The 13,432-nt window shown below is 44.0% G+C and overlaps 1 protein-coding gene across 3 annotated transcripts in view; it reads right to left on the bottom strand.

Annotated features, from left to right (window-relative positions):
- Window positions 1-13,432, bottom strand: part of FHOD3 (formin homology 2 domain containing 3) — a 535,358-nt gene that overhangs the window by 29,531 nt on the left and 492,395 nt on the right. For all 3 annotated transcript variants that reach the window (XM_006889190.1, XM_006889191.1, XM_006889189.1), the window contains 5 exons: window positions 12,957-13,139; window positions 10,949-11,068; window positions 9,549-9,710; window positions 4,052-4,242; window positions 828-1,020 (listed from right to left, as the gene is read on the bottom strand). In XM_006889190.1, coding sequence (XP_006889252.1) covers window positions 828-1,020; window positions 4,052-4,242; window positions 9,549-9,710; window positions 10,949-11,068; window positions 12,957-13,139 — 849 coding nt within the window. The remainder of the gene's footprint in view (window positions 1-827; window positions 1,021-4,051; window positions 4,243-9,548; window positions 9,711-10,948; window positions 11,069-12,956; window positions 13,140-13,432) is intronic.

Genomic DNA, 13,432 nt, shown 5'->3' with positions numbered 1-13,432 from the left:
CATGTGAGACACCATCTTGGCTTTCATGTTTTAGAAAAATACATTGAGGGGAAAAATGACCTGCACTGTCTATCTTTTTCTGTCTCCGGAATCTTCATGCACTTCTCCCTCCACTTACTGAGTGGCATCCTTCTAAGGGCTCAATGCACCTGGGCAGGTTAAGGAAGACCCCAAGAGCAGGAGAGACACAGAGGTGTGCACAGTCACCCCGGGATTCTGCCAGTAAATGCCTGCTGAATCACTGTACCCCGGGACCTCTTCCCATCTTGCTTTGCTACAACTCAACGAACTGCCAAGAAGCATCCATGAGACTACGTCTTAAGAGTAGCATACTGGGGAGCTCTGGTGGCCTAGTGGCAAGATGCTACACAGCAATCCAAGAGGTATGTGGTTTGAGATGTTCTGCTGGAGAAGGAGGGGCAATCTCCTCCTGTACCAGTCAGATCTGATTTGATGATACACACACACAAAGTAATAAAATGTTAAAAAAAGAGTAAGCATATCAATGATTTCTCTTTAAAGATGATCTACATTTTTAACTCACTGGTTATACTACACAGTTATGATTATTAAAATCATGAAACAATTGCCAATGAGTTCTTCAACTTAAATGGCTGAAGCCCTTATTTATATAATGGCATCTTTTCAAATATATGGGAAGGAGTAGCTTAAGATCACTTCTTGAAGGAAGAATTTTCCCCCCACTTATAGTCCAAAAAGAAATAAATAAAAACACCCTCACACAGCATCCATGCTGTGGTGAAGTTGTAAGGTTGAGCTCACTATCAAAACACGCAATAAAGACAGATGGATTTCATGACACTTACATCGGTGATCATCTTCCCCCTGGTCTTATTCCTCTCTCTGTGGTTGGCTCGCTTCTGTTTCTGCTGCAAAACCCTCTCCCTGGTGGTGCGATACTCCAGTGCAAACTCGCTGATGATCCTGCAGAACTTGTTTATGTTGACCTCTCGAATGGCGTAGGGCGGGTGGCCCATGAAGAGCAAAAAGGAGTGGAATCTGCAAGGATGAAACGAAGGGCTTCATGTCACAGAACAATGAGGGAAAGGTACGGCCACTGTACTCAAAGCCCATCATCCTTACTTCAAAGGGATGGAGCTGTTGTTTGTGGCAACAGCATAACTCCAACTTGTGATAACCTCTTATCTAACAAAAGAAACATCACCTGGATGTTTCTAAGGATGACTGAAGAACTGATGTCTTTGAGTTGTGGTGCTGGAGGAGAGCACTGAATATCCCATGGACTGCCAAAAGAACAAATAATGTCTTGGGAAAAGTGCAGCTGAAGTGCTGTCTGGATGCAAGGATGGCTCAACTTCATCTCACATATTTTGGGCATGTTGCTAGGATAGGCTATTTCTTGGAAAGGGACATCATACTTGGAAAGGTTAAGGGTCAGTGAAAGAGAGGAAGACCGTCGATGCAAGGGACTGACACAGTTACTACAACAATGGACTTGAGTGTGTCAGAGATGATAAGGAGGGCATAGGATAAGTCAGGGTTCAGATCTGTTCTTCATAGGGTTGTTATGAGTCATACTTGACTTGATACACCTAACACCAAACTAGGGAGCTCTAATGGCTTAGTGGTAAGAAGCTGTGCTGCCAATGTGGAGACACATGGTTCAAATCTACCAGCTGCTCTGTGGGAGAAAGATGGGCAATCTCCTCCCATGCAATTCGCTGCCTCCGAAAACCCACAGGAGGGGCAGTTATAAGTCAGCTCCAATTCGAAAAGACATAATAACAAGTCCTATACTATCTACATGATTATTGGTGCACTCAAGTCTACCACTGGGGCTACTATTGTGCACTGAGTGTCTTCCTGCCTATGGGACTCATCATCTAGAACCATACTGAATCATAATCTCCAATGACATGTTGTTATGTGCAGTCAAGTTGCTTGCAACTCATAGCGATCCTATGTACAACAGCTTTGAAGTCTGCCCTATCCTAAGCCAGTCTCACTGACTCTGACACACCTACCCTCAGTGCCCTAGTTATTGTATCAATCCATCTCCTCCAGGGTCTTCCTCTCCTGCACTGTCCCTCTACCCTTCCAAGCATGATGTCCTCCAAGGATTAGTCCCTCCTGGCCACATGCCCAAAGTATGTGAGATGGAACTTTAAAATCCGAGCCACCAAGAGGAAACCTGGTTTCACCCTCTCCAAGACAAACCTGTTGGTTTTGTTGGTGGTTCAGAGTATGTTCAAGACTCTTCTCCAGCACCACAACTCAAAGGCATCAGATCTTCTCCTGTCATACTTAGTCACTGTCCAGTTCTCCGATGCACAGCAAGTAATTGTGCCTGGATCAGGCACACCTTTTTTCTAGACTGACACTGTTGCTTTTCAGTTCTCTGGAGAGGATCCTGACAGCAGATTTTCCCAATGTCATTCATATTTTTATTTCCTGACTGCTGGTGTTAAGAGTGTTGATTGTGGAGCCAAGCAAGCTGTAATTGTTAACAACCTCAATCTCTTCTCCATCCATCATGGTGCTGCCAGTTGGCCCAGTGGTGGGAATCTTTCTTTTTTTGATGTTGAGCTTCAATCTATATTGAAGACTGTTGTCCTTGACCTTCTGCAGCAAGCACTTTAAGTCCTTTTCAGTTTCAGCAAGCATGGATGTGTGTTTTAACCAGTGCTACATATAAGTATCCTGCTAAAGATTTCATCTGAACCCAGGATTCTATGGCTTAAGTGATCTGGATTGGCACTGCCATACCACCAAACCTCCCTTCACCCATGTCACTTTTACTACTAACTGTCACTGCAGTGAATTCCTGGTGCATCCTAATAGTCCCCATTTGGGGGTTGAGGTGGGCAATGAAAAGATTTAGGTCAGACAGAAACAACCGTCATAAATAGATGCCCAGATTTACCAAGGAGAACAGAACACTCAGTGCAAACACATTATAGCATAAAATGCTGAATGTGGTCAAATACAATAGCTTCCTAAGACTTTCATTAGAATGTTCCCGTTTCATGCCATTCCAAACAGAAACTATTTGGGTTGTTAGCAGTTATTTTTTTTTTTAATTTGATAATTTATTGCTTCATAAAGCTTGCAGAGTCAAGCCAACTCACATTCTTTCCCTCCCTTTTTTCAAACAGGCTAAGAGCAACGAAACTCTTATAATATGCTTCAAAACAGAGGTCAGCCGTGAAGTCAAAATGATAGTACAGCAAGAAAGATTTAACAACTAAATTTTTCAAGTCTGGATTAATATATAATTATTAATCTGTAAGGAAGAGTCTACCCTGTTCAAAAGAGAAGAAAAAAAATACCCTCCTTTCCAACAGAATGAATCAAGACTCAGGAAGTAGGATCACCAAGTAATATGAGCTGGGGGAAAATCACATGTCAGATGAGATAACCAGGCATTTTAAAGATTGAGGTGGCGATCTCAGGATCTCAGTCTTTGGAGGAACTGTGTTGTTTGCAGTTTCCTGTTTCCTCACCTATCTGCCTTTTTTCTTTTGCTATAGTGTGCTGCATCAACTAATTTTCTTGGAATTTTTTGGGGAAAAATTAAGTCCCATATAAGTTCAAAGGAAGGAGGAGGGCAGAGGAAGTGAAGGGGAGACAGAAGAAAAGGAAGGAGGGAGAAAAGAAGGAAGGATTTATTTCAGATCACACACACACATTTAACTTTTAAGTACGCTGAGTCACCTTACACAAGAAGGTGCTCTAAAAAGGCAGAATCATTTACAGAGAGGAAGAAATGAAGGGAAAAAGTTATTACAAAAGTATAAATGTAGTTCCTGATGAAGTGGGATTATCAGATCAAATTATCTTTGAGACTCTTTCCAATGCCTATATTCAATAGTATTGTTGTTGGGGTGTGCACATATGAATGTAAGAAAAATTAAGAACCCAGGGCTCTTAAGCATCAATCCTTAAGGACACTTGCTACGTACCAAGAATCTACACAGATGTTTGTACAAGTTTACCCTTCAGATCTTGGTTTACAGAATATTGTCAACAAGCCATTACACTGTTGTCTCTGTAAATTCCTTGCACTTACCTGTTAATTATTCGTCTGTGAACAATTTTTAAAATGATAATGCGCTCCGCACAGTCTTTTAAGAACTCTGACATTCGTTGTTTTAACATTGGTTTCATTTCATGTTTTGCAATTGCCTTGAGGTGATCCCATGAAGCTTTGCATCTTCTCTCCATCTGACATAAATTATCCTGAAGTTGATCAAAGTCAACCTGAAAATCAGAGAGAGAGAGACAACATTGCAAGCACACTGCAGCCGCTGGACACCAACCTGAACTGAGAAACCACGCCGCCTCCGGGAAACAAGACATCAAAGCCAAATTCGCATCTTGCAATACAAGCATATTTACTGGCTAACAATTATTCACATGTGTATTTTTCATTATCTTGACATCAAATCATTTAGTGATAAAACTGTTCTCCGAATAGACTCAGTATTAAGTGCCACCTTGTTCTGGCCATATTTGGAAAAATATTTTAGTTAAGTCTTTGAACTGTAAATTAAGTCCTGATATCAAGGAACACTGGGACAGAGTGAACTGAGTGTATGCCTCATAAAATTTTTCAGAGCTCTCTTGTTCTTCAAAGAGGAGATTTTACTTAAGGCTGGAGGAACACATTCAAGTCATACAAGGTTATGGTGTGCTGGGCCAGCAGCTAATGGGCAGGCAGCTTTTCTTATAATGAGCTCTCTTACACAACATGACAAACTATGGGTCTCAACTGTTCATTCACACACCCAGCCAGTACTGATGGGCAAACCAGGACTCCCAAGCCTGACACTAGGAACACAGAGATAAATGCCAAATGAGATCCAATTCTTGTCCTCAAGGAGGCTCCTTGTATAGACTGAAGATCACCAAGCACTGAAAGATGCACAGAACCTGCCAGGCTTATGTATATGTGTGTGTGATATATGTGTGTGTCTCTGTGTGTCCATATGTGCTATCTCTGTGTGTGCATCTGTATACATGTGTGTGTTTCTGTGGGTGAGTGTGTCTTTGTACGGGTCCCTGTGTGTTACTGTTTTTGGATGTGTTTGTAGACATGTCTGTGAGTGTGTACATAAGCATATCTCTGGTTGTGCATGTGTATGTGTGTGTTTGTCTTTCTGAGTGGGTGTGCATGTGTGTGTGCGTATCATCTATGTGCATGTTATTCCCTGTGGATGTTTGTGTGTACATGTGTACATGTGTTTGAGTGTGCACATGGTTGGGCCAGCAGTGAAACCACGTTTGTAAGACACATCTGAGACAAATCACTCACTGTGCAGGAAGGGACAGGCAGACAATTTGGGGTGACTGAAGAGGCTGGAGTCAGGGCTTAACAGAATTTCCAGAGTAAAAATTCTATGAATCAGAGAGTTAGCTTAGTCATGAAAACCTTGAGAACAACATTTCTCAATGGTGAGAGATATGGAGCTAAGGAGAGAAACTAAGAAGGATAAGAGATGAGGAAAATAATCTGTCAGACAAGTGAACTGAAGATAGGGGACTGAGGTAGATGGAGAGGCAGAGATGGCGGGAAACGGTAAGAGCAGGGCGAACACAAATCAGAGGGAGAAGGATGTGCAGTGAGTAAGCCACTGCTGCTTAGATGCCACTATTCTTGGTCTTAAGAGCAAGGCCTGAACTGAGTGTTCCAGAGGGGACTTGCTGGAGAGACCACCAATCTCCAGCCCTTCCCTCAAGAAGGATAAATGAACAAAGAAGAGATCAAAAGAAGGAATCAGAGAGATCAAAGGAACAAAGTTCATGTCTACAATAGGATCTGTGACACCGAAACAGGGTGAAGCCAGGCTGAACACAGGGGTGGAGAAAGGGGCTGATGCTGAACCGAGTGAGGCCCGTCTGGATGTGAACAAACTGCCTGGATTCTTGAGAAGACACGCATAGGCAGAAGCTGGAGACAGATAAGCACACTTTCGTGGGTCCTAGAGGAAAAGGACTGTGCCTGAAATGAAGAGAATCTGCAGTGTAGACAGAAAGGACTTCACCACAGTGCAGTGGAGCTGAGGGGAAAAGAATGGGCTTTATGATTAGGGTGAAAGAAATGCAAATTGAGAAAAAAAGGACTTAGTTATGCAAACGTTAAGTCTAGAAAAGGGACCGGATGACGTGAGATTGACAACCTTCAGCAGTCAAGAGGCTTTTAAGAGCTGAGTCATTTGACAGCTGACCCCAAAATCTCCACCTCTAGCTTCTTTCGCAGCTGGTAGCTCTTCTGACTGACAGTAGAGCAGTGACATGTCACACACACAGGCATGAGCAGCAGCTTTGTGTCTTCTAAGCAACTGGTGTGTACCCAGTACCGCAGGGGCCACAGAGCAAGAGGGCCAACGTGCTAGAGAGAGCGACAGCTGAGCCCACTCCTCTACAGCGGCAGGAGAGGTGAGCATACTGCCAACTGAAACTAGGCGAGGAGGCTTGTTAAGACCTGACTTGAGGGATCTGCATAGTTTAGCAATATCGAAGGTCTGGAAACCTCCCTCAGCTGGCTGCCCACCTGGGTTTTCTTTCCAAAAATTCAAAAGCAGGCAGATCAGGTGGCCAAGTGCGTAGGGACTGGCCAGTCAATACTAGGCTAAGCCTGCAGAGGCATTCATGATAGGGCTTAGTAGTAACTTCATAGTCTCAGAATCTATTTCTAGCCCCCCGCACAGGTGACAGACTGGTACAGAGGGAAGTAACTTGTGAGAAGTCACATAGCTGGTGAGTGGGGGAGCTGAGGTTTGAACACACGTCTCTCTGGCTTCAGAGTCCTCATTCTAAACCATCAGGCCTTAAGCTGAGGTTTGTCCCTAAAAGTTTAGTATCTATCTCAGAGAGAGAACTGAACTTGGCCTTGTTTGGAGAAGGAAGTCTTCCCTTGTACGCTGCTCCATACAGGCTACTTTCTGCATGCAGGAAGACTTGTGGACTGTGCTGTGCTGTGAAGCCAGTTATCATGCTTCCAATGTAAAGATACTTGGTTTCAGTCTATCATTTGTTCTGTGGGAGATGGGCAATCTCCTCCTGTGAAATTTACTGCCTCTGAAAACCTGCAGGAGGGTCAGCTACGGGTTGGTTCCCACTTGATGGTACATACATCAGTCTGGGATGCTTTAGGATAATCAAGGATGAGAGCAGGGCTGGGGCTGTGGAAGGGATGTGGTCATGGGAAGTGTGGATTTTTACAAGGCTGTTGCAAATGCTTTGACACTCACGCTTTCTAAATGTGGAGCCTAATAACTCTGCCTTTGAATGTTTACAGTGTTGTGGATCTGAGGACCAGAATGTGAAGGCCAGGTCATAAAGAAGACAGAGCTTTTACCTGGCATGATCTCTCACTTACTTTTTCTGGAGGAGGCCACCCACACATCCCAAAGCCTTGCAAGAGAGCTACACTAACACTCAGTGGGTGAGCAGGCTGGAAAGAAATCTTTGCCCCTTTAAAGCCCAAGAGTCAACACAACGGAGAGAGCCAACGTATAGCTGACCCTCTCCTGGGATTGCACGTCTGAAAAACGCATGGGAAGGAAACTGGCCAATCTTCCTCCCATGGTGCTGCTGGTAGACTCAACCTGCTGGAGAAGCCCGGCTTTTGAGTTTACAGCAAAACTTCCTGCCAAATACACAAGGAGAGCCCTCAAAAGACCTTGAATGCCAGTCAAAAGCCTTCAGATCATTTCAGCCTCATCTGATGTCTTGACTGAAACCTCTTGTAAGGTTTAAGAAAGAACCACCTATAAAACAATCCATGCTTTTTGTTGTTTTCAGTTCATTTTGGAGGTCTTTTGTTGCACAACTGTAAATAACTCAGACAAGTAGGCTCTGAGGAGGAATTAGCTTCCACTTTCCTTGAGCCTTGGAGTCAGAGTAAGGGACCACTTGACACCAATGCTCCTTCGCATCTGATTGGCCAACAGTCCACACAGGCCTGAGAAGCCTCACCCCTCCAGAGGCAGCCCGAGGAGTCATCCCCAGTCAGTTCTGACTTGATGGTACTCAACAACAACAGTCATTGTGGAAACCCACTGCTACGTCTTCCTTTTTGTTAGTGGCTGAGTGCTTCAATCACTGTGCCACCAGGCCCTGATACAGCATAAGCCAAAAAACCCTGTTGCAACCAAGTTGATTGCAACACATAGCAACCCTAGAAAATAGAGGAGAATGGCCCGACTGGGTTCTCGGGGCTGGAAATCTTCACAGATGCAGATGTCCACTTTCATCCCCTGAGGAGGGGCTGGTGGGTCAGCAATGACAACTTTTAGGATAACAGTCAAGATCGCAAGCACTGCTCCACCAGAGCTTCTGCAGTACCTATTACATAAAGAGGATTCTGTGCCTAGAAGTTCTCTGTCAACTCTCTAATGGAGGGGATCGCTGGTCATGCCTCTTTCTGCCTCAAGGTTAAGTCCATGGTCAGGCTGCTTAGATTCCTGATGATGAGCTGGGCAGCTGGTCCTCAAAACCAGTCCTGTGAGAAAGGGCAGTGGGAAGGAGGGCTCCTTTGAGGACCTCTCACCAAAGCCCTTCTCTCTCTATCCCTTCCTTCCTCTCCCCTCCACCTCCCACTTCATAATAGACTCCAGAGCTTCCTAGTGTTAAAGGTCAGTTTGTTTTCATCTCTGCTCCCAGTTTAGACCATTTCTCCAGAGTTAGCCTGGCTCTTGTGTCCTGTTCAGGCTCCTTCTAGCTAAGTCTCCCACTGCTCCCAGGAGACGCTTCGTATCTTGGAGCGCTGAGGTGTATGGGCCGCCCCTGGGGACTGTTCAGTCCTGGTGACTCCTTGAGGGGCAGGTAGTAAGGATTTCTGTTATTAATTGCAGTGTTCTCTTTTCTAATAAATCTTAAGGCAAAGCTATTAACTTTGTACTGAACTTAAACACTTACAGCTGAGGAACCAACGCTATTCCTGTTTACAGTCCTATAAAAAATATTTCTTCCTCACAAGATTGTAAGGACAGCAAACTGAGTGAACTCTCTGCCTTCTGGCTCCACACGTGGTCAAGTTCTCATGGAAATCACAGGAGGAGTAAACTGAATCTTATTCACATCTTTGACTACCTAAAGGAAGACGGATTGACACAGTAACTCAAAGAAAACAAAACATATGGTAAGAACTGCACAGAATCAGGCAGGGTTTTGTTCTGTTTGTGGTACATACGGTTGATAAAAGTTGGAGATGACACAACAATGCCTAATAAGAAAAATAAGGCAAGGGGTGGAGCTTAACATTCTGCAGAACCAAGCCTGATGAGTAACACTGCTAAAGGTGGGCCTGGGAGTCATGGCTGGAATGGCAGGCTTGCTTTACATACCTCAGCAGGCAAGCATCTGAAGGAGAATTAGAGATAGGGAAAGAAGTCAAAAGTCTCTTAGAAACAACGTGAACCAAACCATCTCCACCAACTCACCAGAGCAGAGCATGCAAGAGCATTGCGCATTTCACATAACAGAGCCTGGATTCCCCAGAGAAACTGATAAAGGCCCAGCATCTGGGTCAAAGGCCCGTTCCTCTGTGGCCACACACGTACCTTGGCTGACCTGGTGATGGCTCCGATCTCCGAGTACAGATCGGAGCTGTCCGGAAAGTTCTCCACCACCATGGTGCACACGTGGTGGAGCAGAGACTGCTTGTGCACGGTGTCTTTGACTTCTGGAACCTTCTCGAGGTAGCTCAACTCAAACGCTTTGGCCTGTTGGGTAAACAGAAAACAACAGACAGGGGTAAAAACATTTCATGCGGGCTCTCAGGAAAGCACAGAGCTGTCGTTGTAACTCAATATTAAGTTTTTCTGTAATTTGTAGCTCCTCAGGCCAGGCACTCCTTTCTCCTGAGCTTATCACAAGCGGATCAGTCACGCAGAGTGGAATGAGCCTACAGCTGTTTAATACTCAAACCACATCCTGGGAAATCTATCCCTAAATCAGGATGCTGGGGGTCTTGGCCACTGAGTGTTTGCAATTCTTCAGCCCTTTGTTTGACTATTTTGCTACTTCCAGGCCAAAGCTATTTAGGCCATTTTTTAAAAAATAGCTTTTAATTATCAGAATGCGTGTTGTTGCTGTTAGGAGTCACTGAAGTCAGTTCTAACTCAAAACCACCCAGTCTACAGCGACACTGTCCAGCCCTGTGCCAATCTCCTACCAGTTGCTCTTTTTGAGCTCACTGCTGCAATCACCACATTAATCCATTTTGTTGAGACTTACTGCCCTTGAGTGGGCAGAGCTGACCCTCCAGTGGTTTCTTACAGAGGTTTCTGTAAACTCCCCAGGAAGCCCTCAAGTTGTTGTTGTTGTCGTGCACTATTGAGTCAGAACTGACCCTCAGCTGACCCCTCATGGGTCTTCAAAGGCAGTTAATCACACAGGAGAGGACTGCCCATCTTTCTACCTTGGAGAAGCTGGTGGATTTGAACCTAATGCCTTTGCATTAGCTATATAATTCCTAACCAGTGAGCCACCTGAGTTAGCCACAGTGGTTTTTTTTGTTTGTTCGTTTGTTTTTCCCAACTTTCTACTTTACCAAGCATGACTTCTCCAGGGACTTGGCCCCTTGATAACATGTCCAAAGCACATGAGTCAAAATCTCTATCTTCACTTCTATGGGCGTATGATGTATACACTTGACCAGGCTGGGAGAGGTGGCAGGGGAATGGGGAGAAGATAACCCTGATGTTAATTTTGAGAGTTGACAAGCTTTGTGAGGAAAATTAGTAAGCTCATTTTGCCAAGTCTGCTCATTAGTAGCAAGAAGCAAGTTCAGAAAAGTAGCGTTTGGCATTCAAAGACAAAATTCCTTCCAGTTCTTAGCAGGAAGATACCAAAGTTGGTTGTTTAACCGTGTGTTGGTGGACCAGACTTCCACCAGCAAAGGAAGGGCTGGAATTTTGAGGCTAGAGAATTAGGAGCATAAGAAACATGAAAGACTTACATTCGTGCCATTTAGGAAATTCCCAATGGCCAAGAGAGTAGACAGGATAAAGCCCAAAGTTTTATTGTTCTCCAACTGGTCTATTCCCTCCTTCAGGTCCAAAAGTGGTTCAGCCACTTCCTTTCCGTGAAAAGAAAAAGAAATAAAGAAAAAAAAAGATAAATACAGCACATTTTGGCTTTTCTTTGTTCTCTTTTAACTTTTTGCACAAGGCCATAATCAATGACATTCTTTCTAGCAGCAGCTGATCTCATGTAATGTGCACATGCTCTTAGGAGTCAAAAAGGTGCCAAAAGGCAGCACCTAGGGTCAGTCTCATCATCAGTGTCTCCCCATTGGAAAGCAGGAGGCTAAATGAGGGTCCGTAACCATCAGGCGCTGATGTAAGCGTGACAGATGTTGTCTTCCCCGGCCCCATTCTCTATCTGCCCACCTTTTAAGCCTTGGAAAGATCCTTAGATCATGCTGTACTCAATCTCGCCCCTGACCAGCACTAACTCCTTTCACTACTCTTCTTTCACACTTCCCCCAGCATCTGGACCACTGTCATCCTCTTTGCCCCTCTCTTATACATAGATGACACCGGAAACTGTGGCCTCTTTGTGCTTGGATTACCCTAAGACTTCTTGGCACCCTGTGGTCACTTCTCAACCCATGCTGCTCACTAGGAAACCAATGTCTTTGAAGCCTCCTCAGTGATCTCAGTAATTATTATTATTGACATTTATTGTCAATAATGTGGAGTTTATTGTCATTGCCCTCTCTATGGTCCCTCTGAGAACTTCCAAGTCCTTACTGAAGCTCTCTTTAAGTCTAGATCCCAAAGACAGACAGTTCAGCTTCATTCTCTCCAGCTTCAGTTAAGCCAAGCATATTCTGCCAATCTCCAATCAAGGCTGATTCAATTACCTGATGCAATCTCACTTTGTTTGAGAAAGTCATCTCAACATGCTGACTGGTTTGAGCCAGTCACAATCATCACCTCAGCTGTCCTTGATGTCATCCCCACTTGATTTTCCAAAAGCGTCCAGGACAGCAGCACCTTCCTGCAGCCCTCAAACCACTGTCTCCCATCTAGATCTCAGCAAAGGACCTCCCTCAGCAGGAAGAGGCAAACAGTACATTTCCGTTTTTTATTTCTCTTTCTTTGAGCAGTTTATCTCAATTATGCTCACATCTGACTTATTTTCCAGCTCTCCCTTTTCCTCAGTATCACTTGTTTTGTTCGAGCTGCAAAAATGTTCAACTTATTTCCAGAAAAGACACCTGATTCTTTGTCTCTCTCCTCATGATGAACCTCCCCAAGCCTCAACCATGAAGGTCTCCGTCTTTCCATCCTCCCACAGACTCCTTGCAAGGGGCTCATCTTCAATTTCCTACTGAGACTTTCAGAAGGTCCCCAATGATCTGCTAATTGCCTCAGTGGCTGCCAGCTTGGGTGCTGATTATCAGATGGAGGGGCTACAGATGTTTTCTATGTTACACAAGTTTTCTACAAAGAGCATATAGAATTGGGGGGACCCTCAAGGAGGTTTTTGGCATTTTTTAAGGGGAGTTGGTTTAAAGCAAATCATTTACCCTGAGGTGGTACCAGGCAGATATGTTTTTAAATACCTTCCCACTACAAAGCTGTTGATCACTTAGACTCCATTCAACAATTCAACTCATGTAATTCAGTCAAAACTGATTCATAGCTGACCCTCCAGTGGGTTTTCAGAGGCAATAAGCTGCATGGCAGGAGACTGCCCATCTTTCTTCCTCAGAACAATTGATGGATTTGAACTACCTGTTTGTGGGTTGACAGTGAAACTCCTTGCCCAACTAGGCCACCAGAGCTCTGTCTCACTTGATATGATATGAGTATATCATAGAGTATAGAGTTATATCATTATCAACACACTCTCTAAACCCTGTTCCAAAAAAGGATATTTTCACTACCTTCACCATTAAAAGCCAGGTTCTTTTCAATGGGAAAGTAGGATCAGTCACTTCTTTACTAAGTGTTTACCTTTTCTGTAGTTTCATAATCCATTTTGAAGGCCCAGAGATGGAGGCGAGCCGAGAGCTCACTGATAGAGGAGAGTGTGAGGAGGAATTGCTCCGCGCTGCCCAGAGGCACGTCAGGGTTGGCCAGCTGAGCTTCCTGGATCTTCTGCTTCTCCTCTTCAGTGGGAATCATGGTTAGAATTTTCTGGAAAATATGGGATAATAAAGTCCATTTTCTTTTTATCATTTCTTCTTGTTTTTTTATTTAAAAAAACAATTTCTGATCATTGCATCATTCCTTTACATTATGTCTCACTCATACACATTGTGTATTTTATACAATCTTTCATTTATACTGTGTTTGATAGTCATTTATATAAATTATATTGTACTTTATTTTTTAATTGGTTTTCTTATGAAGTTGATATATACTGTGTTTCACACTATTCTTCATTCACAACCATTCTCATGCATTATGTTTTATAAAATCAATCACCA

Source organism: Elephantulus edwardii, unplaced genomic scaffold (assembly GCF_000299155.1).
Source record: "Elephantulus edwardii isolate Elephantulus edwardi_28Jun2011 unplaced genomic scaffold, EleEdw1.0 scaffold00076, whole genome shotgun sequence".
Lineage (NCBI taxonomy): Eukaryota > Metazoa > Chordata > Mammalia > Macroscelidea > Macroscelididae > Elephantulus > Elephantulus edwardii.
This window is presented reverse-complemented; position numbering and strand designations above follow the sequence as displayed.